This window comes from Delphinapterus leucas, chromosome 9, assembly GCF_059928025.1.
Source record: "Delphinapterus leucas isolate spDelLeu-1000000601 "Yukka" chromosome 9, BTC_Dleu_Yukka2, whole genome shotgun sequence".
Lineage (NCBI taxonomy): Eukaryota > Metazoa > Chordata > Mammalia > Artiodactyla > Monodontidae > Delphinapterus > Delphinapterus leucas.
In genome coordinates, this window is record NC_143137.1 from 14,972,136 (window position 1) to 14,997,646 (window position 25,511).

The 25,511-nt window shown below is 42.8% G+C and overlaps 1 protein-coding gene across 1 annotated transcript in view; it reads left to right on the forward strand.

The window, feature by feature from the left end:
• The window catches only part of SVOPL (SVOP like), a 62,931-nt gene that overhangs the window by 14,582 nt on the left and 22,838 nt on the right, over nucleotides 1-25,511 (forward strand). The window contains 8 exon segments of the mRNA XM_089917350.1: nucleotides 1,170-1,295; nucleotides 2,337-2,465; nucleotides 9,808-9,881; nucleotides 14,200-14,212; nucleotides 14,214-14,406; nucleotides 15,070-15,181; nucleotides 15,888-15,969; nucleotides 17,893-17,963. Of these exon segments, the coding sequence (XP_089773476.1) occupies nucleotides 1,170-1,295; nucleotides 2,337-2,465; nucleotides 9,808-9,881; nucleotides 14,200-14,212; nucleotides 14,214-14,406; nucleotides 15,070-15,181; nucleotides 15,888-15,969; nucleotides 17,893-17,963 (800 nt within the window).

Below are 25,511 nucleotides of genomic sequence, written 5' to 3' on the forward strand. Positions count from 1 at the left end.
TTTTTTTTTTTGTGGTATGCAGGCCTCTCACTACTGTGCCCTCTCCCGTTGCGGAGCACAGGCTCTGGACGCGCAGGATCAGCGGCTATGGCTCACGGGCCCAGCCGCTCCACGGCATGTGAGATCTTCCTGGACCGGGGCACGAACCCATGTCCCCTGCACCGGCAGGCGGACTCTCAACCACTGCGCCACCAGGGAAGCCCTAATTTCATACCTTTACATGTAGCTGTCCAGTTTTCCCAGCACCATTTATTGAAGAGGCTGTCTTTTCTCCACTGTATATTCTTGCCTCCTTTATCAAAGAGAAGGTCAAAGGGTCTTTTTTAATATTCTCTTCTCTCCATCTCTGTGAGGTGGAATGGAGTTATCATCTACTTCTCATCTTCTGATGGGAAAATAATGCTCAGAATAACACTCAGAATTGTTCTAGTTCCAAATTCATGGGGCCTGGTCATAGGTGGCTCTCATGTTATTTGTTGATATAAAATGATCTCAAGATAAATTTTTCAGTACAAAAAAGCAGTGTTGAGAAATATTTTTACTATGTTACCATCTGTGAACAAAGAACAAATATCCTTATTAGCTTGTATATGTTTCAAGCAGCTTTGGAAGGATATAAGAAACTGGTGATATTGGTTTCTTCGGAGAAGAGGAACTGGACAGCAGGGAACTAGGAGTAGAGGCAGGTCTGTTCACAGTGCTCTCCTTTGTACGTTGAGTTACGAACCAGGGAATGTATTATTTATTCAAGAGAAGAAAGTCAATGTCTTGGGTCCCAGATTTGTAAAACTTTGGTGACATTGCTGACCCCGTCTTGCTGAGTCTTCTACTTATAGACAAGCAAACAGAGTCATGGAGAAGTAAAGTAACTTCCCCAGTTCATCCCGGTCCTGGAGGTGGTGCTGCTCCTTAACTAAAGCCTCTCTCCCATCTCACCTTCTTTCATTCTTTCTTTCTTTTCTTTTTCTTTTTGGGGGCGCAGCTTATGGGATCTTAGTTCCCCAACCAGGGATTGAACCTGCACCCTTGGCAGTGAGAGCACAGAGTCCTAACCACTGGACCGCCAGGGAAGTCCTCCCATCTCACCCACTTACAATGCAGAAGAGGGTGGCTCCTGGCGGGGGCTGTGCAGCATCAACAGGAGGACATTAACCTTCCCTCTCCCCCAGGTTTTCTGGCTAGCCGGCTCCCTGCTCATCATCGACCTGGCTTCCGTGGTCATCCCCACCATCGGGTGGCACTGGCTCACCTGCATCACCTCCATCCCTGGCATCATCCTCATCATGGCCTTCATGGTAACCAAGCTCATGGGCTCCCTCTTGGCCTCCCCCTCCAGCTGGCCCAGTGGCCTTGTTGCCCCACAGATATCTTTCTCATGTTCACCTCTCTCCTTATTTAAGTATGTGTCTCAGTTGGCTCACTGTGGAAAGGGTGTTTTGGCAGAGTTAATGCACAAGCCCAGTCATGAAGGTGTGAATGCAGAACATGTTTGCGGGAGAGCAGGCAGGCTGGAATGGCTGGAATGTGGGGCGCTGGTGGGAGGCCGGCTGGGAAGACAGGCCTGTGTGCAGATTACAAAGGGCCTTGAGGACCAGGGGCACTGGGGGTTTGGAAGGGGTTATGAACTGGGAAGCTGGTACATGGCGGTGTGGAGGCTGTAGGAGGGAAGACAGAAAAGGTCAGAAAAGCAGTTAGAAATGATCAGATTAATCCCAGTGGGTGATGAGGATGACCTGAACTGCCCCCTGGCTAGGGAATGGTGAAGAGGATGCTGCTGGGGAAGAACCCACTGGCCTTCATTGCGTGGAGGTGCCAATGTCCCAGCATCAGTGGAGGGCTGTGCTGTTTTCTGAGTGTGGTGTTCAAAATATGCCGTAATCAGTGGGTTGTAGGCCTCTACAGTCAGGATGGTTCCTCCACTCGTGGGTGCTGGAGGCCCTGCCATGGTCACCCTTTAGGTTCTTGCACTGTGGGAGGTCCTGGGATTCCTGGGGGAGTGGCCGGGTGATGGAGGAGTGGAGAGGCGCCAGGGACCCCGGGCAGCGGCTGTTCACACATTGGATGGAAGAATTTCATTGTGTTAAGTAGGTTGGGTCAGACTGGGGTGAAGCTCTGTATCAGTCCACTGTCGTCCGAGATGGGACAGCGATAAGGAGAAGGCAACTTTTTGTTCCGCTAGGGTTGCAAGAGTACACCTGCTATATTTTTGCTATAAAGCTTGCTACATCCTTTCCCATCTCGGGGAACTGGGACAGTGTAGTGTATGGAACCGTGATAGTGGTACCTCTGAGGTCCACAGCAGTTGCAACTCTGGTGTTCTTTTCATCTGTGCCCAGTTTATTCCTGAATCTGCTTGGTTCAGTGTCTCTACCGGGAACACTCAGGCTGCCCTGGTTACACTGGAGCGCATCGCCAAGATGAACCGCTCAGTCATGCTGGAGGGGAAGCTCGTGGAGCCTATCCTGGTGAGTTCTTCTCCCCCAACCAGGGGTCGCCAGAAATCCCCTTAGTGGTGGAAGGCTAGAGGGAAGGGCAACCGATCCCTCCAGTGCGGAAAAGAGCAGAGGGAACTGATACTAAATCCAGCTCCACCATGAGCCAGGTAGCGCTGTTACCTACTACCACTTTTTAAAAAAAATTTATCGAAGTACAGTTGACTTACAATGTTGTGTTTAATTTGTGCTGTACAGCAAAGTGACTCTGTTATACATATGTATACATTCTTTTTCATATTCTTTTCCATTATGGTTTATCATAGGATATTGAATATAGTTCCGTGTGCTATACTGTAGGACCTTGTTGTTTATCCATCCTGTATATAATAGTTTGCATCTGCTAATCCCACACTCCCACTCCTTCCCTCCCCCTGCCCCGCCCCCCATGCTTGGCAACCACAAGTCTGTTCTCTATATTTGTGAGTTTGTTTTTCTTCATAGATGAGTTCATTTGTGTCATATTTTAGATTCCACATATAAGTGATATCATATGATATATGTCTTTCTCTGTCTGACTTACTTCACTTCGTATGATAAGCTCTAGGCCTATCCATGTTGCTGCAAATGGCATTATTTCATTCTTTTTAACGGCTGAGTAATATTCCATTGTATATATGTGCCACATCTTCTTTATCCATTCGTCTGTTGATGGACACTTAGGTTGTTTCCATGTCTTGGCTACTGTAAACAGTGCTGCAGTGACATAGGGGTGCATGTGTCTTTTTGAATTATAGTTTTGTCTGGGTATATGCCCAGGAGTGGGATTGTTGGATTATATGGCAACTCTATTTTTAGTTTTTTGAGGAACCTCCATACTATTCTCCTTAGTGGCTGCATCAATTTACATTCCCATCAACAGTGTAGGAGGGTTCCCTTTTCTCCACACCCTCTCCAGCATTTATTATTTGTAGACTTTTTAATGATGGCCATTCTGACTGCCTACCATCACTTTTCTCATCAATGAAATGGAAATAATAACACCTTGCAGAGCTAGTCTCATGATTTAGCCCCACTGTTTATAGGGGAGAGATTGTTTTATAATTTTATGTTCCTTGTATTGGCCTTGTCTTACTGATATCAAACGTATAAACCTTATTAAATGATTTTTTAAAATAAAATTTGGCATTTAAATTCTATTGGTTCCAGGACTGTCAAGGTCAATCTGCAATCATTTCTCACACCAGCCCAGACCACCCACTTCACCCATCTGCAGGCAGGTCAGTCACAGGCTCCTGGAAGAGCTTTCCAGCTCTGTCCTGCGATCTCCAAGACAGTTTATGTGAGATAGGAATTAACCTCTTGGAATGTTTGGTAAAACTTATCTGTAAAGTAGTTTATCCCTAATATTTATTTTAAGGTGCGTGGTAACAGAATAATTGGGGGTATCAGAAAGAGGAGTTCTAAAACTATCATTCAGTTTGTGTAAATGTTAATGCCTACTTAGTTTAATACTCTTGATTGAGTCAATTTTGGTAATATATATTTTAGAAAATTGCCCAGTTCATCTGGGTTTTCCAATTTATTGGTATAAAATTATTCCCAGTGTTCCCTTTTGTTTCAAATATCTACTGTGTATGTCTTCTTTTTCACTTTTAGTATTGTTTATTTGTGCCTTCTTTTTTCTGTGGTCCTCTTACTAGAGGTTTGTCTGTTTTATTAAACTTCAAAGAATGAGGGCTTTTTTGTTTCTGTTGTTTTTCTCTTTATTGGTTGTTTTGGTGGTCTCATTAATTTCTACCCCTTATTTTGTTTACTTCTTTGGCTTTTTATGTTCTTCTAGCTTCTTGAGTTCAGTATTTAGCTCATTTATTTTCAGTCTTTTTGATTTTTAATAAACCATTTAGTTGCATTCAGCAAGTTTTGTTACAGAGTAATTTTATTTCTATTTTGTAACTGCTATGAGTTTCTCTTTAACCAATGACTTATTTGTTAATGATTTTTTTATTCTTTGTTTCTAATTTAATTGCATTTTGACCAGAGCATGTTATCAATTATTTGGAATTTGTTGAGACTTCTTTTGTTCTCTACATAGTGACTTTTTATTAATATTCCATGTGTGCTTAAGAAGAACATGTGTTCTCATTGAGCATATATATTGTTATATTCAATATAATTATGCCATGTAAATATCTGATACCTGTTCTAGATTTTGCCAGGTTCAGCTAACAGTTTTTCAATAAGACGATGGTTTTGTTAGTTTCTCCTTATAAGCCTGACAGTTTACTCCATATAGTTTGAGGCTATCTTGCTGCATCCTAGCATAAGATTGACTTATTCAGTGTGTGGATTGATCTGACTACCTGAAATATTTCTTTGTAATGCTTTGGGCCTTAAATTTTATTTTCTTTCATACTAATATGTCAGAACTAGTTTGGGTTAATGTTTTCCTGGTGTACCTTTTTCTAGCTCTTCATTTTAGCTTGTTTATGTTGCTTTGCTTTAAACATATTTCTTATAAGTAAATAGCTGATCTTGTTTTTCATTCAGTCTGAGAGTCTGTATCTTTTAATAATGAGTTTGATCCATTTGTATCTATTGTGATTACTGGCATACTTGCACTTACCTCTGTCGTTCATTTTCTATTTCTTCTTAACTGTGTCTTTCCTTTTCTGCTTTCTTTCTCCTTTCTCCTTCTATTAGATTGATTCAGTTTGCTCCACTCGCCAACCCCTACCCCCATACTTCCTTCTACTGGCTTGGAATTTACGCATTCTGTTTCTTTTATTACAGCCCTTAAATAGTGAAAATGTGCGCCTACAATAGCTAATGTCATTTGGTATCTTTATCTGCCTTCGGAACAATACAAGAACCTTAAACATGTTCATTCTGATTTGCCCATCTCATCTTCCAAATCATTTTTGCCTGGTATTTTAATTTCATATTGTTCATAAGTTGTCCTGAATGAGACATTATTTTAAAGTCAGTATCTATTTAGATTTATTAATGTTTTTATTACTTTTTTATTAGTGTCAAACTTAATTTTTACAACCACATTCTTGTATCCCTCTCCTTTTTGTTGGGTTAATTTGGTTTCACATTTAATATGTAAATGTTGGATCTATGTCGGTTTAATTGGATATAAGAAGCATGATAGAGATCTAGCTTTGTCACATCCAAATAGCTAACCAGTTGCACTTATGTATTTTTACTGAATAATCCACCCTTTATATATTTGAATCTATTGTTGAATATTATGTTCTAATTGATAGGTTTGTAGATTCAAATATATATGAGATTTATTATATAATAAATAGAGCATTTTATATTTTTGGGAAAAGGATACAGGTTAATTGTAGGTCTAATATAGCACTCTTAATTATAGTATTTTATAATACAGTTTTCATATTTAGTAAGGTACTTACCCCTTGTAAAAATTCTTTTTCAGAATCTTCCAAGCTATTTTCTCAGTCCTATTTTTCTAGAACAACTTTGAAGTGAAGTGGGCGTGAAGATCTCTTTGAGATCCTATTTTCATTTCCTCTGGATATTTACCCAGAGGTGGGATTGCTGGATCACACAGCAGTTCCATGTTTAATCTTCTGAGGAATAGCCATACTGTTTTCCATAGTGGCTGTACCACTTTATGGCAGAGCCTCTTCTTGACCCAGCTCTTGCTCCATGCCTGAGCCGGGTCCAGAGCGGCAACAGCTCTTCCCACCCACCTCCCCAAATCTGACTCTGTCAGGGATTATGTGGCAACAGCAGGACAGGTGATATCCAAATGTACAGTTCTTAAGTGTCCTACACACAAGTGAGAGGTAGGCTTTTCTGGGTGTTTCTGACTGGTTTCCCAGGACATCACTGATGACAAAAACACTGTAATCCCACTGCCACCTGGCCTGCTGCTGGACGTGTTAAGTGTGAGATAGAGTGTGCTCAATAATAATGTGAAAATGAGGATTAAATGTCCCAAACTTCCCCACACTCACAATTGTAGTTTGGTAAGGTATTCTCACTTTGCTTTGTGGAGTGTTTCCCCTAATTATTACACATGCCTCAAAACCTAATTGGGAAATAAGAAACTCAAACTTTTGGGAAGCTCCCTGGCGGTCCAGTGGTTAGGATTCTGTGCTTCCACTGCAGGGGGCACAGGTTCAGTCCCTGACTGGGGAACTAAGATCCCATGTGCTCTATGGTGTGGCCAAAAAAAAAGAAAGAAACTCAAGCTTTCTTCCAAAGAATTAAGGATGATTCTGTTATTCTAATTTATTTTCTGGAGTTTGGATATAAGCCCTTGTGGTTCAGAGGTCAGGACCCTACTAGTAGGCAGTATCAGATAACCCCCACCTTCCTACCAAGATACTGACAGTTACATCTTATCTTGCAAAGCATGGTGGGAAGACTAATTAGTTGCTAGGCAACAGTGATTAAATGAAGGAAGTGATTATGCTTTGAAGAGACTGGCACATAATCTTTAAGTGGCTATGAAATTTTGATTGTCAATATATAAAAAATAAACTTTGTTGCAGAGAGAGAAAAAAATCTTAGCAGAGACAATTAACTCAAAACCATGGACAGTTGAATGATCATGAGCATCCAATTCCAACCATTTTTGATGCGTATTTTTTACTTTGAACCCAGTAGTTGTTCCAGGACTGAAGAGCACCGAGGTTACTTCTCTCCTCTTTCCTTTTTTCCTCCTCCTTTTCCGTCCCTCTCCACCCTCCTATCCCCCATCCTTCATCCCCCACCTTCCCTCTGCCACTGTGTATTAGTTCACCTGGGCTGCCATAACAAAATAGCACACACTGGGTGGCTTAAACAACAGAGATTAATTTTCTCACAATTCTGGAGGCTAGAAATCCAAGGTCAAGGTGTTACAGAGCTGATTTCTTCTGAGGTCCTTTCCCTTGCCTTTTAGATGTCCATCTTCTCCCTGTGTCTTCACATCATCTTCCCTTTGTGTGTGTCTGTGTTTTAATCTCCTCTTTTCATAAGAACATCAGTCATAATTGGATTACAGTCCACCCTAATGACCTCATTTTAGCTCAGTTACCTCTCTCTTTTTTTTTTTTTTTGGCTGCACCATGCAGCTTGCAGGATCTTAATCTCCCTGACCAGGGATCCAACCCAGGCTCCGGCAGTGAAAGCGCCAAGTCCTTACCACTGGGCCACCAGGGAATTCCCCAGTGACCTCTTTAAAGACCCCATCTCCAAATACAGCCCCACTCTGAGGGTTAGGACTTCAACATATGAATTTGGAGCAACACAATTCTCATAAGAACCGCCCTCCCTCCTCCAGCCTCTCTATATGCTCAGCCGTCCCTCGACATTCTCCTTCCTCCCTCCTCCCTCTCACTGTACATCCTGCCCCTTTCTCCTCCTCCCTTCTTCCTCCCACTTTACTTCTCTTGACTTCACCTTGCTGCCTCCATCCATCATGCCCATTAGATGATCTTGTTCTTCTCCACGGTGGTCTATAGAGCAAGGCCCTGTGGATACAGAGCTATAAACAAGAGACCCTGCCTTCAGGGCTCTTAAATCTGGTTAGAGAGATGAGACGCACGTAGGAAAGAATTTGTCACAAAACAGAGCCCCGATGCTTAGAGCCAGGTGAGTGGACCAGGGAGCAGAGTGCGTAGGATCCGAGCAGAGAGGTGACCATAAGCTGGTGGGAGCCACCCCCAGAGAGAAGGGGGGCAGTCACTGCGCACTGAAAGGAGAGGCAGCCTCAGGGGAGGAAGAAGGCCACTGATGGCAGGAGGAACAGTGTGAGGCCAAAGGTGGGAATGCGCAGTGAGTTTGGTCCATTGGTGTCCGTCAGAGTGCCATGCAGAGGAGGCTGGGCAAGATGCTGTGGGCAGTGGAGCCTCTGCAGCTTCACTCCCAAGACGCTGAGATGAAAGGCTTTGGGGGCTGTCTGAGGACGGGTCACACCATGCAGGAGGTGAATAAGTCCACCCATTTGGATTGCAGCCAAAGGTTCAGAACCAAATGACTTATTAGGATAAAAGGTATATATTTTATAATGACATGACTCTCCAATGACACTTGGGGCGGTGAGGGGACCACAGTCACATCTAAACCCAGGGGACATGGCAGAGAGGCAGATGGGCAGGACTCAGGACTGGTGCATGGGAAACTGGGAGTCCAGACTGGCTCTGCCTCCAAACGGCTGTGTGATCTTGGGCAGGTCACTTACCCACTCTGGGCCATATATTCTGTGTTGGAAAATGGGAGGATAGGGCTAGATCAGAGGTTTTCCAAAGATGAGTAACCAGAGCCCCGATACGTAAAGCAGATGAAAGTGGAGTGTCAGTTGCTCAAGTCCACCCACAATGAAATCCAGGAACTGAGCCTGAAAGTTGGGGGCGGGGGGGCGGTGGTGTATGGGGCAAAAGACCTCTAAGTTCTCTGCAAGCTCTTTCGGTGACAATAAAATCCAGGACTCCCAGACCACACTTCTGGACTCCCTAGAGGGGGCCTGTAATCCCAGGTCAATTTGTGAGAAAAGAATAGTTGGTTTTCAACTGAGCACCTCCTCCAGCCCCCAAGCATTCCTAGCTTTACGTAAAAATCCATTACTGCCCAATCATCTATAACCCATCCTTACTTATTTTGATCCAAACATACTTAATAGGCACTGACTATGGACAAGAACTTTTACAAATTACCCTGATGACACACAGAGAAATTGGGCACTGTATCCTCTTTTCAAATTCAGGCTGCTTGTTTTTTGCACAAGCCTCACACTCTTTTTTATTTATTTATTTATTTATTTATTTTGCGGTACGCAGGCCTCACTGTTGTGGCCTCTCCCGTTGCGGAGCACAGGCTCCGGACGCGCAGGCTCAGTGGCCATGGCTCATGGGCCCAGCCGCTCCGCGGCATGTGGGATCCTCCTGGACCGGGGCACGAACCCGTGTCCCCTGCATCGGCAGGCGGACCCTCAACCACTGCGCCACCAGGGAAGCCCCTCACACTCTTTTTTAATGTTAGGTTTTTTCATCTTAATGTTAAAAGATTCTCCCATCAGTTTTATAGTTGCTTTTCATGTATACTCCTATTTTCCATACTCCACCCCACCTCTTGCCAGCACTGGTGAGAAGAGGAAGAGTGAAAGGGTTAGAATCTTAAATTCAATGAGTTTTGGTACTTGACAATGATAACAAAAAGTATGCAAAGACTGATTGGCTGAGACGAATGTGTTAAAAACAGTATTTATGTGAGGGGTATCCGGGGAGCTGAGTGGCTATCTCACCCTACCACACTCCCATGTTGTTCTTGTTTTCTGTGATCTAAAATATTAGAGTCACCTTTGCCTGTCCTTAACCCACTAAATCTATTCTGTCTCCCCCTTTCACTACCCCAGGAAAAAAGAGGAAGATTTACAGACCTATTGGATGCTAAATATTTACGGACCACATTACAGATCTGGGTCATATGGTGAGAATGGTATTATTTCAAAGCTAGGTTTAAATAAACAAGCATTTCAGTGGGAGAAAGCCCACTGAAGTAAATCCCTTCTGAGTGCTCTGGGGAGAAAACACAAGGCAGACACCAGCAATGCTTTATCTTTCTGCCACCAACCAAAAAATAGATATAAAATAACAATATAAAAAGAAAGAGAAAGAAAAATATCCAAATCATCTACAAACAGCTTTTAAGTTTTTCATCTGAGTGTATGAGCTCTGTACTAACCTTTTGCAGCCTGGTCTCTTCCCTCACCACATTCCAGGAACTGATCCTTTGAGGTCACTGATAATCAAATTCAAAGGAATAGACTGAGCTCTGTACTAACCTTTTGCAGCCTGGTCTCTTCCCTCACCACATTCCAGGAACTGATCCTTTGAGGTCACTGATAATCAAATTCAAAGGAATAGACTCAGTGGTCCTCTTTATGCAGCCATGACCTTGAGTAAGCAAAGATTTTCTAAACAGGACGCAAAAAGTGCTAACTCTAAAGGAAAAGATTGATGAGTTTGCCTACATTAAGTTAGGAACTCTGTGTCCTGAGAAATCATGAAGAGCCTGAAAGGTAAGCCACCAACTGAGAGAAGAAATTTCCAATATGTATGTCCAACAAACTATATATACATGTTCTATATATTATTAATATATATTTCTATTATATAATTTTTTTTCAACAAGAAAAACATACACAACCCAGTAGAGAAATAGGCAAAAGACTTGAACAGGCACTTGACCAAAAATGTGTATCAAATAAACATACAAAAACATGTTCAACCTTAAAGTCACCAGGGAAATGCAAATTAAAACCAAATGAGACACCATTACAAATCCACCCAAATGGCTAAAATTAAAAAGACTGAGGACTTCCCTGGGGGTGCAGTGGTTAAGAATCTGCCTGCCAATGTAGGGGACATGGGTCTTCTCCCTGGTCCGGGAAGATCCCACATGCCGAGGAGCAACTAAGCCCGTGCGACACAACTACTGAGCCTGTGCTCTAGAGCCCGCGAGCCACAACTACTGAGCCTGCATGTGACAACTCCTGAAGTCTGCACACCTAGAGCCCGTGTTCTGCAACGAAGAGTAGCCCCCGCTCGCTGCAACTAGGGAAAGCCCGCATGCAGCAACGAAGACCCAACGCAGCCAAAAATAAATTAGAAAAAAAAAAAGTTTGAAAAGATAACCTTAAAAAAAATAAAAAATGAAATTAAAAAGACTGACCATGTTGGGAAGGATGTAAAGTAACTGGAATTTTCCTGCACTCCTGATTGGCATTCAAATTAGTACAACCACTTTGGAAAACTGTTTAGAGGTTTCTACTACAGTTGGAAGTATGCATAGCCTATGGCTCAGCAATTCTACTGCTAGATTTCTACCCAACAGAAATGCATTGTAAAATAAAATAGCATTATATTATTTGTAACAGCTCCAACTACGAACAACCCACATGCCCATCAACAGGTATAATGGATAGATTCTGTTATATTCATAAAATAGAATACTACACAGTAATAAAAATGAGAAAACTGGTGCTCTGTGCTCAACATGGCTGAATCTTACAAATGTAATAATGAGCAAAGAAAGTCAGACACACAAAATACAGATTATGTGGTTCCATTTATATAAAGATTCAAGACAGAAACTATAGTGTTTGAATTCAGGAAAGTGGTTGTCTGCCTGCCTTTCCCAGATATAATCACTAAAAATAGGTAGGCGTCTCCTCTTGAGACTCTTTAATTTTTAAAATGCTCTTAATATTTGGGGAATTCCCCGGTGGACTAGTGGTTGGGACTCAGTGCTTGCACTGCCATGGCCTGGGTTCAATCCCTGGTTGGGGAACTGAGATCCCGCAAGCTGCGTGGTGTGGCCGAAAAAAATATATACTTCATATTTGGAAATTAAACCAAAAAAATATTAAAGCTACCTTAATAACAAGGAGAGATATTGTGATTATTGTCTTCCTCTTAAATATTTCATTATGAGAATTTATAAACGCACATGAAAGTAGGGAGGATACCATGATGAACCCTGATTTACTCATTGCTCAGGTCTGACAATCACTCATATCTACCCATATTTACTTCAGCTGTTTTTTTCTGTTCTGAAGTATTTTCAAGCAGGCCCTAGACTTCATGCCATTTCATCCCCAGATACTTCATTAAGAGTCTCAACTACTTGAGGACATTTTCTTAGATGATTCCAATCCTAAAATCACACCAACGAGATTAACAATCGTCACTTTAACATCATCCACTATGCAGATCACATGTGATTTTCCTTGATTGTCCCCATCTGTCTTTTACACGTGACATGTGTCTTTTACAACCATTTATAAAAATGAGAGAGGCATGAGGGGGGCTTCTGGGAGGCTGATATTCTTTTTCTTTTTTTTTGGCCACACAGCTTGTGGGATCTCAGTTCCCTGACCCAGGATCGAACCCGGGCCCTCGGTATTGAAAGCACAGGGTCTTAACCACTGGACTGCCAGCGACTTCTCCTGATATCTTTTTCTTGACTTCGATATAGGAACTTTTCTGTATGTTATGTTTATATTTCAATAAAAATATCTATTAAAGAATAGAACAAAAGATAGTAAGAAAACATCAAGCAAAAGCAAAAACCTTCCGTAGCTTCATGGCGTCCGAAAGGCAGAATTCTAAAGATGATGCCCAAGAGTTCCAACACCTGGGGATTCAATCAAACACTAATTTGGATGTAGATGTGAAGGGACTGTAGGTGTAATTAAGGTTATGAGCCTTAAAATAGGGAGAGTATCCTGAATTAGGCAGGTGAGCTCAATATTATTGCTTGAGTCTTTAAAAGTAGAGAAATTTCTCCAGCTGGAATCAGAGATGCAGCAGAAGAGGAAGCGCGAGGTGAGGTCGAAGGAGAGCTTCAGTGCATGAGAAGGACGCGACCTGCTGTTGCTGGCTTCACAGACAAGGAATGAAGGAAGCCTGCAGAAGCTGAAAACCACTGGTCAACAGCCAGCAAGGAAATGGACACGAGTTCTACACCCCCGTGCAGCTGGATTCTGCCAACCATCTGGGTGAGCTTGGAGATGGATGCTTCCCCAGAAAGTGGAGCAGCCCTGCCTGCACCGTCATTTCTGCCACGTGAGACTCCGCGCAGAGAAGTCAGCCAGAGCTGCTGAACTGCTGACCTCCAGAACTGTGAGATACTCACTGTGCTAAAGCGCTAAGTTTGTGCTAACTTGTGGCAGCAACTGCAGAAAACAAACTGTTGCAGAGTCTAAGCTCCTACTGCTTGCCACATGGCAGGTCAAGAAGAGACAGTGTGTTGGGGCGAGTAATATCGATTTTATTTGGAAAGCCAGCAGACGGAGAAGATGGTGGACTAAACTCTTTTTTTGCAGTACGCTGGCCTCTCACTGTTGTGGCCTCTCCTGTTGCGGAGCACAGGCTCTGGACGAGCAGGCTCAGCGGCCATGGCTCACGGGCCTAGCCGCTCCGCAGCATGTAGGATCTTCCAGGATTGGGGGCACGAACCCGCATCCCCTGCATCGGCAGGCGGACTCCCAACCACTGCGCCACCAGGGAAGCCCTGGACTAAACTCTTAGAGAACCATCTTAACTTAGAAGAGAATTCAGGCTGCTTTTATGCTAAGGGAAAAGGGGAAGTCGGAGGGTTCAGGATTAAAGGTGGGCTGCAGACTTCCTGGAGCCACCTGGCCTTCAAGGGAAGCATAACATTTCTCTGTTCTGCTTGCTCACAAGGCTGCATCACGAGGCTGCTGCAAAACTTCGAGTCGTGAGCAATTACTTTTACTTTACCACACTTATCTCTGCTTATTTGCTAGCTGAAAACGAACTTATCTACAAGTAGTAGCCATAACTAACCCAGGACCACCTGGGATGGGAACTTGCTTCAGGGAACTTAATGAGCTGTTTGGGCACAAGCCACGTTTCTCTAATATTTAACTCTTTATGGTCAGGGCTACAGTACATAAGCTGTAGAATGAGGGAGACAGTTTCAACGCAGTGTTAGTTCTGTTCTGCCTCTTAACAAAACTTCTTCCTGGCCTGAGCGGTCCTCCCCCATCTAGTTCCATCCTGTTTTTTCTTGCAAATGCATTTCCCACCATACAGCCTCCGCTAAAGGGCACCCCCTAGTATCCCCTTGAAACGTGTCCCCACTTTCCACTCCCCTCCCCTCCCTACACCGTGCCTTCTACCTGAGAAGCTCTCCCCACTTCTCCCCACCTCTCACGGTGCTACACCTCCTTCAGGCCTGGTGACAGCCTTTCCTAATGTCCATCTTTTTTTGCTTCCAGGCTGGGCATCTCTTTTCGCCTACTACGGGGTCATCCTGGCCAGTGCGGAGCTGCTGGAGCGGGACCTGGCCTGTGGCTCGCGGTCGGAGTCTGAGGCAGTGGTGACCGTAGGGGTCTCGGAGGAGAGCCAGAGCCCCTGCCACTGCCAGGTGTTTGCCCCTTCCGACTACCAGACCATGATTATCAGCACCATTGGCGAAATTGCTCGTAAGTATCTCTCTATTGGGTGGCTCTCTGTTTTGGGTGGGGGACGTGCAACTCAGAGGAGAGAAGAGTGACCTGTCACACACTTGACTCCTGCCTGGTAGAAATGGACGAGTCCCCACATCATGCTGAGTTGTCTCCAGCGCGGATCCGTGTGGGGAGAAGTCTGGAGGAGTGGAGCTTTGAATTGGCGCACGTATCAGTTCTAACACGCATTCCCCCACATCGTAACGTCTCTGAAACTGGGATGTGTCTCACAATGGCATGTTAGATTTCAGTTGGAAGCACTGTTTCTGCTTTAATAGACATAAAATAATGGTACTTAAAAATCAATGGCACCTTGAATTTGAAAAACAGCATAAAACATGTAAAGTATGGGTCTAGCAAGTTGGCAGTTTGCAATAGACCTGCGTGCCGTAATAAGCACCCTGGGTGTGAAACGTCCTTCGTGTACTCCAGTGCTTGTCGTTCTCGGATCCCCGTGGGAAAAGCATGTTGAAGGAGTCATGAAGTCGATGACAGTGTGACTGGGTCTTGGCTGGAATACGCATGACGTTTGGATTAAGTTGCTTCTTTCTGAAATGACAGGGAGGAATCCACGCCATTGTTAATAAATTTCATTTTCTTTCAAGGTTCTGAAAATTGCCCTTGTCATTTTCTTCCTAGTGAATCCTTTAACTATCCTGGGCATTAATTTCCTGGGAAGACGGCTGAGCCTTTCTATTACCGCGGGATGCACAGCTTTGTTCGTCCTTCTCCTCAATATTTGCACTTCAAGGTATTTGCTTTCCGTTTGCTTTAAAGCAATCTAGTTTTGTGCAGTGGTTTTAATATGAGGTCTCCTGACCCATGGCCTTCAGTGGAGGTTAGGGGCAAGTCCCTTTCACCAAGAGACTAGAGTACAGGCTGCTTGTTTGACTAGAACGATCAAACAAGCCCCTGGTACCTGCCCCTCCCCTCTTCCCCCTGAGCAGGTCCATCGTCAGCACTCACAGGACATGGGTACCAGCGTGGGAGTATTCAGTTCACTTACCGAGATATTTAGGATCTTTATGCAAAGCTTCCTGGAGAATGGAGACTCTGGTTGTTTACCAAATGCTCTGCACCGTTGTCAGGATAGGGATGTAGACAGCATACCTGTGGTGGGAAAATTCATTGCACTCTGAATTTGTGACCCTAGAGTGGGCCTCATTTATAATATATATGACTTATTCTGCAAACTGTCTGTACCATTTTCCAAGGGTGGTGGCAGAGGTGTGCTCATCTTGGGGGGCTGGGCTGGAATGGCACACTCTGGGGGGACAGGATTGAAGGATTGAGTCCGGCTTTTGCTTTCGGACCCCACGGTCAGGCCAGCTGAGGAGCAGCCCCTTCCTCAGGACCTGGTCTTCAGAGATGTGTGTTGGCATCTGTAACGTCCTGGGATCGGGGCCCCAGAAGGCCCTCTGTGTCGCCTGTGGTAACGTCTCGCTCTGGTTCCCTAGTGCCGGTCTCATCGGCTTCCTCTTCATGCTGAGGGCTTTGGTGGCGTCCAGCTTCAACACCATCTATATTTACACTGCTGAGGTTAGTTTTGGGGATGGGGTTGGTTCCATCAAGGTGTGCGAGGTGAGCTACTTAGAGCAGGTGTTTGTCTATAGATCACGCATCCCTGGCTTCTGTTGACTTTTGATGATTTTCTAAAGACATCCTATTAAAATGACACCAGAAGGTTTATTTGATGGGGCCTTTCTCCTGCCCCATGGGGCCTAGTGAAAGCCAGTCTCTGAGAAGAAAGATAGGACCTTCTCCCTTTCTCACTAAACTGCATCCATGTAAAAAACAACTCTTGCCCTCATACCATGCTTCCCGAAGAAATAGGGATAGGGCCCGGTACCTGCATGTTGCTGATAAAATGCAAAACACCCTATTTCTCCCTTTTTAAAATTAGAATGTAGTTTTCGCCTTTATTCTTTTGAAAGATCACATCCCACTCTGTCTGTTGTTTGTTGTAGGTAGCTTAAATTCAAATATACTAGTAATTTATTCTTAATTTATTGAATTACTGTGTCTCCTTAATACATCACTTGTGAGGAGCTTCTCAGAAACCACCACTTTAAAGAGCAAATATTCCTAGAAATAAGCAATATCTGAGTAGGGAACTTAGTATTTTAACTGGTTTTGCCTTTCGTTGAGCCAGAGAAAGTGGTGCTATAGGGACTGCTATAGCTGCATTCGTCTTCATCTTGGGAAACGTAGAAGTCTGTTTAGAATACAGATGACATATCAAAACCACAGAGAAAAAGATTCTTTTCCCCTCACATAGATAAAAACAGGAAATTATGACACATTTGACATATCTGTAGTATTTCATTTAGTTCCATTAACAATCTTCTAAAATTATTGTGAATTTGTGAACTTAAAAGTCTATGTGTATCGTGGTGTGCCTCTCAAATTATATTTGAAATATTCAATTTAACATTTTGGGATGTGTTCATTTAAAGGGTCATTCCTAAGTATTTTTTCCCTGATACTTATTGCTTAAAAAAAAAAAAGATGTGTACCTGAAGTTGCTTGTCTTCTGTTATTTCATCTCCTAGAATTGTCAAAAATGAACAAAATAAATTGACATTCGAGCAAAGATCATCTGTATGTATCTGAATCCATTGTTTTCAATAGCCACTAGCCTCATTTTCTAGAAAAAGAAAAAGTTTCTGTGAAAAGGCACTCCACCCCCAGACATTCTTATAAATATAGCAGTGCCCCCCAGGGCAGGAAAGCGTCTTGTTTTTTGCATTTGACAGATGGTGGCTAACACGATGTGGCCAAGTAAAGAGGCCACGTGCTTTGCTTCAGTGAATTGATGAAAACTGATCAGTATTTATAGCGTTAAGAGAAAAATTTCTAAAATTAAAAGAAGCATTCTTTCATATATTCTCCCTAAAATCTTCTTTATTAAATACTATTTGCTTATTTATTAAGAACTCTGAATCAGATTAATGAGGTTTTACTATAAATGCAAGAAAGTTGCAGCAAGAAAGTAGATTGCACCATAAGATCTTACAACACAAACATGGTGAACGGTGTAGCATGTATGTGGCACTCTCGTCAGTTCTTTTCACTGTATCTGTATTAAAGGTTTGGTTGGATTGTTATTACTTGGGGAGTATTTTCTTTCCATTCAGTAGAACCACCTTTATATGTTTATAGCTCTAAAGTGGAAATCTTCTGTCTGACTGCAAGTACCTTTCTAAAATTACGTTTGGAATATTAAACACCTATTTTGGAATTTGCTCACTTAAAGGATAATTTCTAAGTGTTTATTTTCTGATATTGTTAAAATTCAAACTTGTGTACCTGAGAAAATGAACATCTTTCTATATCCTGTATATCCATATAGAATATTTGACCTTTTATATATACCAAAGCCTGACCTGTGGAGGGAAGGGCAGAGGACTTGGGAGAGAGGGGTTTAAGCTAACTGATGCTTTCTACGCTTCTCTACTCCAGGTCTACCCCACAACGATGCGCTCTTTGGGGATGGGGACCGGTGGCTCCCCGTGTCGCATTGGTGCGAGATGGTGGCGCCATTTATATCCCAGGTACAGCCCAGGGAGGATATGTCTAAGGGAGGTGGGGAAAGAGGGACCTGGCTCCCTTCAGGTTAAGGGTTTAACCAAGGATTTGTTTACTTGAGTTTCCTTGAGGTGTTGTTTTCCCATTGTCTGGTTAATTTGGCTGGGAAAAGAGGCTAAATTGATGCTTCCAGTCTTCCAGTCAATAGCATGTATTGCATTGCATGCAGGGTTTAGATTTTGCTGGACATTGTTGGGGGAGGATGCAAAAGACATGGACGACACAAGGAGCTGGGGCAGCTGAACGACAGTGAGCTCCAACCCTGACACTGTCAAGGGTGCAATCGAAAAACAGCCCAGAAGTGCAGGGAGGCTGCACCAGGGTGCAAGGATGTGGCCCTGGGCAGGTTAAGTCCAGCATTTAGACGAACCAGGCACAGGCTGGGAGAAAATCCAGGGGTGATCTGGACCGTTGGATGGGCCCTGTTTCAGGAGAGAAACAGGCAGATATGGTGCCCCACATGGTCATGGTTCCTCAGAGGGCCAAACAGCTTGCCCCTCTGCTCTGATCTTTCTCTTTTGGCCACGAGAAATGGAAATCCCCCTGAGCTGGCTGCAGCCGAAGACGAGAGTGAGGCTGGGCCCTGGGTGGGCCTGATCCAGGCAGTGAGGGCTGTCCGGGACCCAGGCTCTGTCCTCTTCACATCTATCTGGGGCCCAGGGTCACTGAGCATTCAGGCTGTACTCCCTCAAGACCAGTGCGCCATGCTCGTCCACGGACATGGCCGCCCCGCAAATCCCAAACATCTATCCTTAGTTCCAGGCACCGGAAGACACCAAAGTACTCTCTGCACCCCAGAAGGATGCTCTCTCTGGCATCTCACTGGTCAGGCCTGGTCAGTTGTTCATAGTTGAGCTAAATCAGTTGTGGCCAAGAGTCAGGCTTATGGATGAATGCAACCTGGGAGGGGCAGTTTTCAGAGAAAGGGGGTTGACATGGGCTAAACAGACTGTAACGTGTATTTCTTATAATTTAATGGGATTTTGCTACCACCCTTATTAAAACTATTTTGGGAATATTTTGCCTACTTAATTAAAAATGAGGGCAGTTTTGGTCTTGCAGTTGTACTTTTCACAGTTCTTTTGCACTTATTATTTCAGCATGTTCAGAAAAGAACATAATGCTGAAAGGCAGCAGTAAAATATTGATCCTATTTCTGGATGGTCAGACCGAGGTAGAGTTTATTCTCCAAGCTTTAATTAGGAATAGTCTCTTGGTTCTCAACCACTTGGAACATTTTCTCTGGGTATTTGTGGGCATTTATCTTTGAGGCCACCCTGCTTTCGGTGACTTTGTGGACCAGGAAATATCTCAACTAGGACCAGGTCTCCTGGGGCATAGGGCTTTGTTCTGCTTAGCATCCTTCTCGGGGAGTTCTCAACTCTTCACAGTGACGTCACCCAACTTTCTATGCCCCCCTCATCTGTAAAATGAAGATAAACAATAACACCCACTACGTAGGTTTCTTCTCAGTATTACGTGAGATTAATACATACTAAGCACTGAGCCCAACATTTGACACATAGGAAGCCCTCAATAAGTGTTAGCTAATAACCATAACGGTGATCAACAGCATCAAGGCCAAATGCTAAATATTCAGATAAGAGTATTTCTGTTACTGAGAAATATTTAAGCCCAGTTGAGTGATTTCAATCACTATGCAATTGGAATGTTTTGCTTTCCTCACCAGGTTTAGGATGGGAAGTTAGAATCTGGGAAGCTTTGTGTTTGCTCGTAGAATATTTGCCTGGGTTTGGAGTGGGGCCGGCTGCTCCAGGTAGACAGGAGAGCTTGGTGACACTCTCGTGAGCTCAGCAGGCAGTGTACCCTTGGACGCGGTTCTCAAGCTTCAGTGCATATCAGAGTGACTAGGGTAACTTGATACCGTGAAGATTCCTGGACTTCACCCAGAGATTCTGATTCTGTATATGGGACCATCACCCACAGTTTTAGCAGGAATCCAGAGTGAATCTGATGCTATTGGTCTGGGGACCAATGAGAGGTGTGGCCATCAGCAAGGAAATTGACTTTACTTTCACTTAATTCTTCTTCTTCCTCCTCTTCCTTCCCTTCCCACTCCCCTTCCCTTTCTCCTCCTCTTTCTTGTGTCCTTCATTTAGGAACTTATTTTGGTGGCTCATTCGACAAGTTGTTTTCAGGGTAATTCTCTACAAACCGCCTTTTTCACAGTTTGGCAGTTAGAATGCCAGAAAGGACTCCATAAGCTACCATCTATATTTGATAGAGTAGAAGCAAGACTTTATAAGGGAATTCCTCACTTCCACTGCAGGGGCCGGGGGTTTGATCCCTGCGTGCCGCGAGGCACGGCCAAAAAAAAAAAAAAAAAGAATTTATCCCAGTTCAACTTTCAACCAGCATTTATTGCACGCTTACTCTGTGCCTGACATTGTTCTCTTTATTTATAGCAGTAAATAAGCCAGACCAGGGTCCAGTGGTGTGCTGCAACTGGCCTGCACTGGCTTGTGAAAACTGATTGTTAAATTTTCAGGAAATTACTTTGCAAGCCAGTTGATGTCACGTTGTAGCTTGAAATTAGCACGGTGGTGATTTTTATCCCATGGCCACAGGCAAATGCTACCATCAGGACTGTTTCTGGAAAGCCTGTTAAACATTTCGCAGCGCATCACCACAAGATTCCTGCTCTCAAGAGGCTTACTTTCAAGTTGGGTGCTTTACAAACATGCACAAAATTAAGATGATTCAAATTAATTATTTGCGTATCTTAATTATTTGCATATCTGTAAAGCACTCAACTTGAAAGTATGTTGGGAGGCAACGATAATGAGTGAAAGGGATGACAGGCCTTCCCCCCACCCCCTCTTTTGGCTCAAAATTCCTTTACTGAAGGATAAATTGAATTAAAATCCATACGTTCCATGAGGGACAGGCCTTTTTAAAAGACAAGGCTTCATATAGCCAATATTTTAGAGTAACTGTAAATGGAGAGTAGCCTTTAAAAATTGTGAATCGCTGTATTGTAGCCTGTCTGTAACTCACGTAATAAAGTACATCAACTGTACTTCAACTTAAAAAAGTTATAAAAAGAGGCAAGGTGACTTTGGAGTTGAGACCTGAAGTATAAGAAGCTGACAACTTGTAACGGGTAACAGCATTTCAGGTGGGATGACATCTGGTGCAAAGTCCTGGGGATGGGAAGAGCTTGGTGTCTTCTCGGAATAGAAGCTACCTGTGATGAGCAAAGTGCAGAGAAGTACAGGGAGAGAGTGTGCCTTGCAGGCATACTTTGGATTTTTTTTCTTAGGAGGAGTGGGAAGTAATTGAAGGGTTTTAAGCAGCGTCATGATCAGTTTTGCAATTTACAAAGAGCACTGTGGTTGCTGAAGAGTGAACTGGCAGGGGATTGGGAGAGGGCAAGGGGGGAACAAGCTTATCATAAGACTCTAATTTCACATCGCCATGTGCTCAAATGAAAAGGGAGATTTCAGAATTCTGGAAAACCATTTCTCTTATAGAGGGAAATACTACATAAAAATTTTTAATTTCTGCCCAGGAAAAAAAAAATACTAGACAAGGATGAAAGACAAACCTTTACCTTTCAAGGGTTTCAAAAAACCCTAATTGAATTGTCACAGCTGAGCAATGATTTTGTTGTCCTGTTGAATGCCTGACCTTCCTCAGAAGCATGGAAACAATGAATCAACGCATAAGATGGCACACAGAACTTCACCAGTTAATGGGAATAAAAAATCTATCCATTTCATAGTTTCATTAGTGATTTCTAGTAAGCAGTAAACTTACTGAGAAACTATGTTGTCCAAGATAAAGTCAGACACTAGTTAAAGTGGTAGGGACAGATTTTGATTAGTAATTATTGCAGTAGGGAAAAAGAGTCCAGTGTGAACTGAATTCAACTTTGATTTGTACAGAGGTGATTGGGCTTTTTAAAGGGAGAAGAGGGAGTAGGACAAGGAAGGTCTCAACAGAGAAAGGGAAGTGAAAATCGGCAAAAAGTGGTAAGAGGGGTTGGTCCACGTGAAACCCAGACAGGAGCCCTATCTCCAGGTATCGATCGGAACAAACAGTAAATTTTTTGGAAGCCTTGAGTATGTTCAGGTAGGCACTTTTAAGAGAGCTAGGGTCATCCGAGAGGTGTGGCTTTGAGCTGTTAGAAACTGTTAGTCTTTGTTCAAATCTTTATATACCAAGATTGAGGCTTAGGTGAGAAGCAGCTTAGAAAAGCCTGGCTAGGGTTTGGTCAAGGAGAAAGTTTTTCTCAATGTCAAGTGTGGTTCATAAATACATTTGTGTTTATTGTATTTTCAGTGATTTAAGAGATTTCCAAAGGCAATTTTGACCACGTGATTTTTTCTTCTTCCACACTGAAAACACAAAAATTAAAAACTTAGAAATAAAATTTTACTACCCTAATATTTTACTGGAGATAACAAATATAAATATTTTAATGAAGCCCTTGCAATATATCTAAGCATATGTACATATAAATATGCATATACATTTTACTCAAATATGATCATAGTTATATACTTTTTATTTTCTTAATAGATTTAAAATACTTTATTGGAATTCAATTGTTAGCATGATATTTATGGTAACATTATTCATAGGGTGATTCTTTCCACTTTAATGAGGTCTATTTTTATTAATTTTTAAATTTTACTGAAGTATAGTTGATTTACAATGTTTTTAGTTTCAGGTGTACAGCAAAGTGATTCAGTTATACATATACTCATTCTTTTCCAGATTCTTTTCCCATATAGGTTGTTATAGAATACTGAGTAGATTTCCCTGTGCTATACAGTAGGTCCTTATTGGTTATCTATTTTATATATAGTAGTGTGTTTACGTTAATCCCAAGCTCCTAATTTATCCCTTCCCCGTTTCCCCTTTGGTAACCATAAGTTTGTTTTCAAAATCTGTGAGTCTGTTTTGTAAATAACTTCATTTGTATCATTTTTAAAAATTAGATTCCACATATGAGTGATATCATATGATATTTGTCCTTCTCTGTCTGAATTACTTCACTTAGTATGATAATCGCTAGGTCCATCCGTGTTGCTGCATATGGCATTATTTCGTTCTCTTTTATGGTTGAGTAATATTCCATTGTATATATGTACCACATCTTCTTTATCCATTCCTCTGCCTGTGGACATTTAGGTTGCTTTTATGTCTTGGCTATTGTAAAAAGTGCTGCAATGGACATTGGGGTGCAAGTATCTTTTCTTTTTTAAAAAAATTAGTTAATTGATTTTTGGCTGAGTTGTGTCTTTGTTGCTGCGCGCGGGCTTTCTCTAGTTGCAGCGAGTGGGGGCTACTCTTCGTTGCGGTGGCAGGCTTCTCATTGCACTGGCTTCTCTTGTGGCAGAGCATGAGCTCTAGGTGTCCAGGCTTCAGTAGTTGTGGTTCACGGGCTCTAGAGCGCAGGCTCAGTAGTTGTGGCGCACAGGCTTAGTTGCTCTGTGGCATGTGGGATCTTCCCGGGCCAGGGCTCAAACCCGTGTCCCCTGCATTGGCAGGCGGATTCTTAACCACTGTGCCACCAGGGAAGCCCCAGGGTTGCATGTATCTTTTTGAATTATGGTTTTATCTGGATACATGCCCAGGAGTGGGATTGCTGGATCATATGGTAGCTCTATTTTTCATTTTTAATGAACCTCCATAGTGGTTATACCAATTTATTTATTTTTATTTTTTTAATTGAAGTATAGTGGATTTACAGTGTTGTGTTAATTACTGCTGTACAGCAAGTGACTCAGTTATACATATGTACACATTCTTTGCCATTATGGTTTATCACAGGATATTGAATATAGCTCCCTGTGCTATACAGTAGGACCTCATCCATTCTATATATACAAGTTTGCAGCTGCTAATCCCAAACTCCCAATCCATCCCTCTCCCACCCCCTCCCTCTAGGCAACCACCAGTCTGTTCTCTATGTCCCTGATTCTGTTTCTGTTTCATAGATAGGTTCATTTGTGTCATATTTTAGATTCCACATATAAGTGATATCATATGGTATTTGTCTTTCTCTTTCTGACTTCACTTAGTATGATAATCTCTAGGTGCATCCATGTTGCTGCAAATGGCATCACTTCATTCTTTTTTATGGCCGAGTAGTATTCCGTTGTATATAGGTACCACATCTTCTTTATCCATTCATCTGTTGATGGTCATTTAGGTTGTTTCCATGTCTTGCCTATTGTGAACAGTGCTGCTATGAACATAGGGGTGAATGTATCTTTTTGAATTATAGTTTTGCCTTGATATATGCCTGGGAGTGAGATTGCTAGATTATATGGTAATTCTATTTTTAGTTTATTGAGGAACCTCCATACTGTTTTCCACAGTGGCTGCACCAATTTACATTCCCACCAACAGTGCAGGAGTGTTCCCTTTTTCTCCACACCTCCTCGATCATTTGTTGTTTGTAGACTTTTTGATGATGGCCATTCTGACCAGTATGAGGTGATGCCTCATTGTAGTTTTGATTTGCATTTTTCTAATAATTAGTGATGTTGAGCATCTTTTCATGTGCTTTTTGGCCATCTGGCCGCCTTCTTTTTTTTTTTTTTTTTTTTTCCGGTACGCGGGCCTCTCACTGCTGTGGCCTCTCCCATTGCGGAGCACAGGCTCCAGACGCACAGGCTCAGCTGCCATGGCTCACGGGCCCAGCCGCTCCGCGGCATGTGGGATCTTCCCGGACCAGGGCACAAACCCGTGTCCCCTGCGTCGGCAGGCGGACCCTCAACCACTACGCCACCAGGGAAGCCCCTGGCTGTCTTCTTTGGAGAAATTTCTATTTAAATCTTCTGCCTGGGACTTCCCTGGTGGTACAGTGGTTAGGACTCTGCATTTCCAGTGCGGGGGGCACGGGTTCAATCCCTGGTCAGGGAACTAAGATCCTGTGTGCAGCGCAGTGCGGCACCTCCACCCCCACTAGATCTGCTGCCCATTTTTCGATTGGGTTGTTTGTTTTCTTGACATAAGCTGCATGAGCTATTTGTATGTTTTGGAGATTAATCCCTTGTTGGTTGCTTTGTTGGCACATTATTTTCTCCCATTCTGTGTGTTGTCTTTTTGGTTATGGTTTCCTTTGCTGTGCAAAAGCTTTTAAGTTTAATTAGGTCCCATTTGTTTATTTTTGTTTTTATTTCATTACTTTAGGAGGTGGATCAAAAAAGTTATTGCTGCGATTTATGTCAAAGAGTGTTCTGCCTATGTTTTCATCTAAGAGGTTTATAGTGTCCGCCCTTACATTTAGGTCTTTGATCCATTTTGGTCTATTTTTGCATATGGTGTTAGAGAATGTTCTTTTTTTTTCTTTTTTAAATTATTTATTTATTTTAACATCTTTATTGGAGTATAATTGCTTTACAATGGTCTGTTAGTTTCTGCTTTATAACAAAGTGAATCAGCTATACATATACATATATCCCCATAGCTCTTCCCTCTTGCATCTCCTACCTTCCCACCCTCCTTTTTAAATT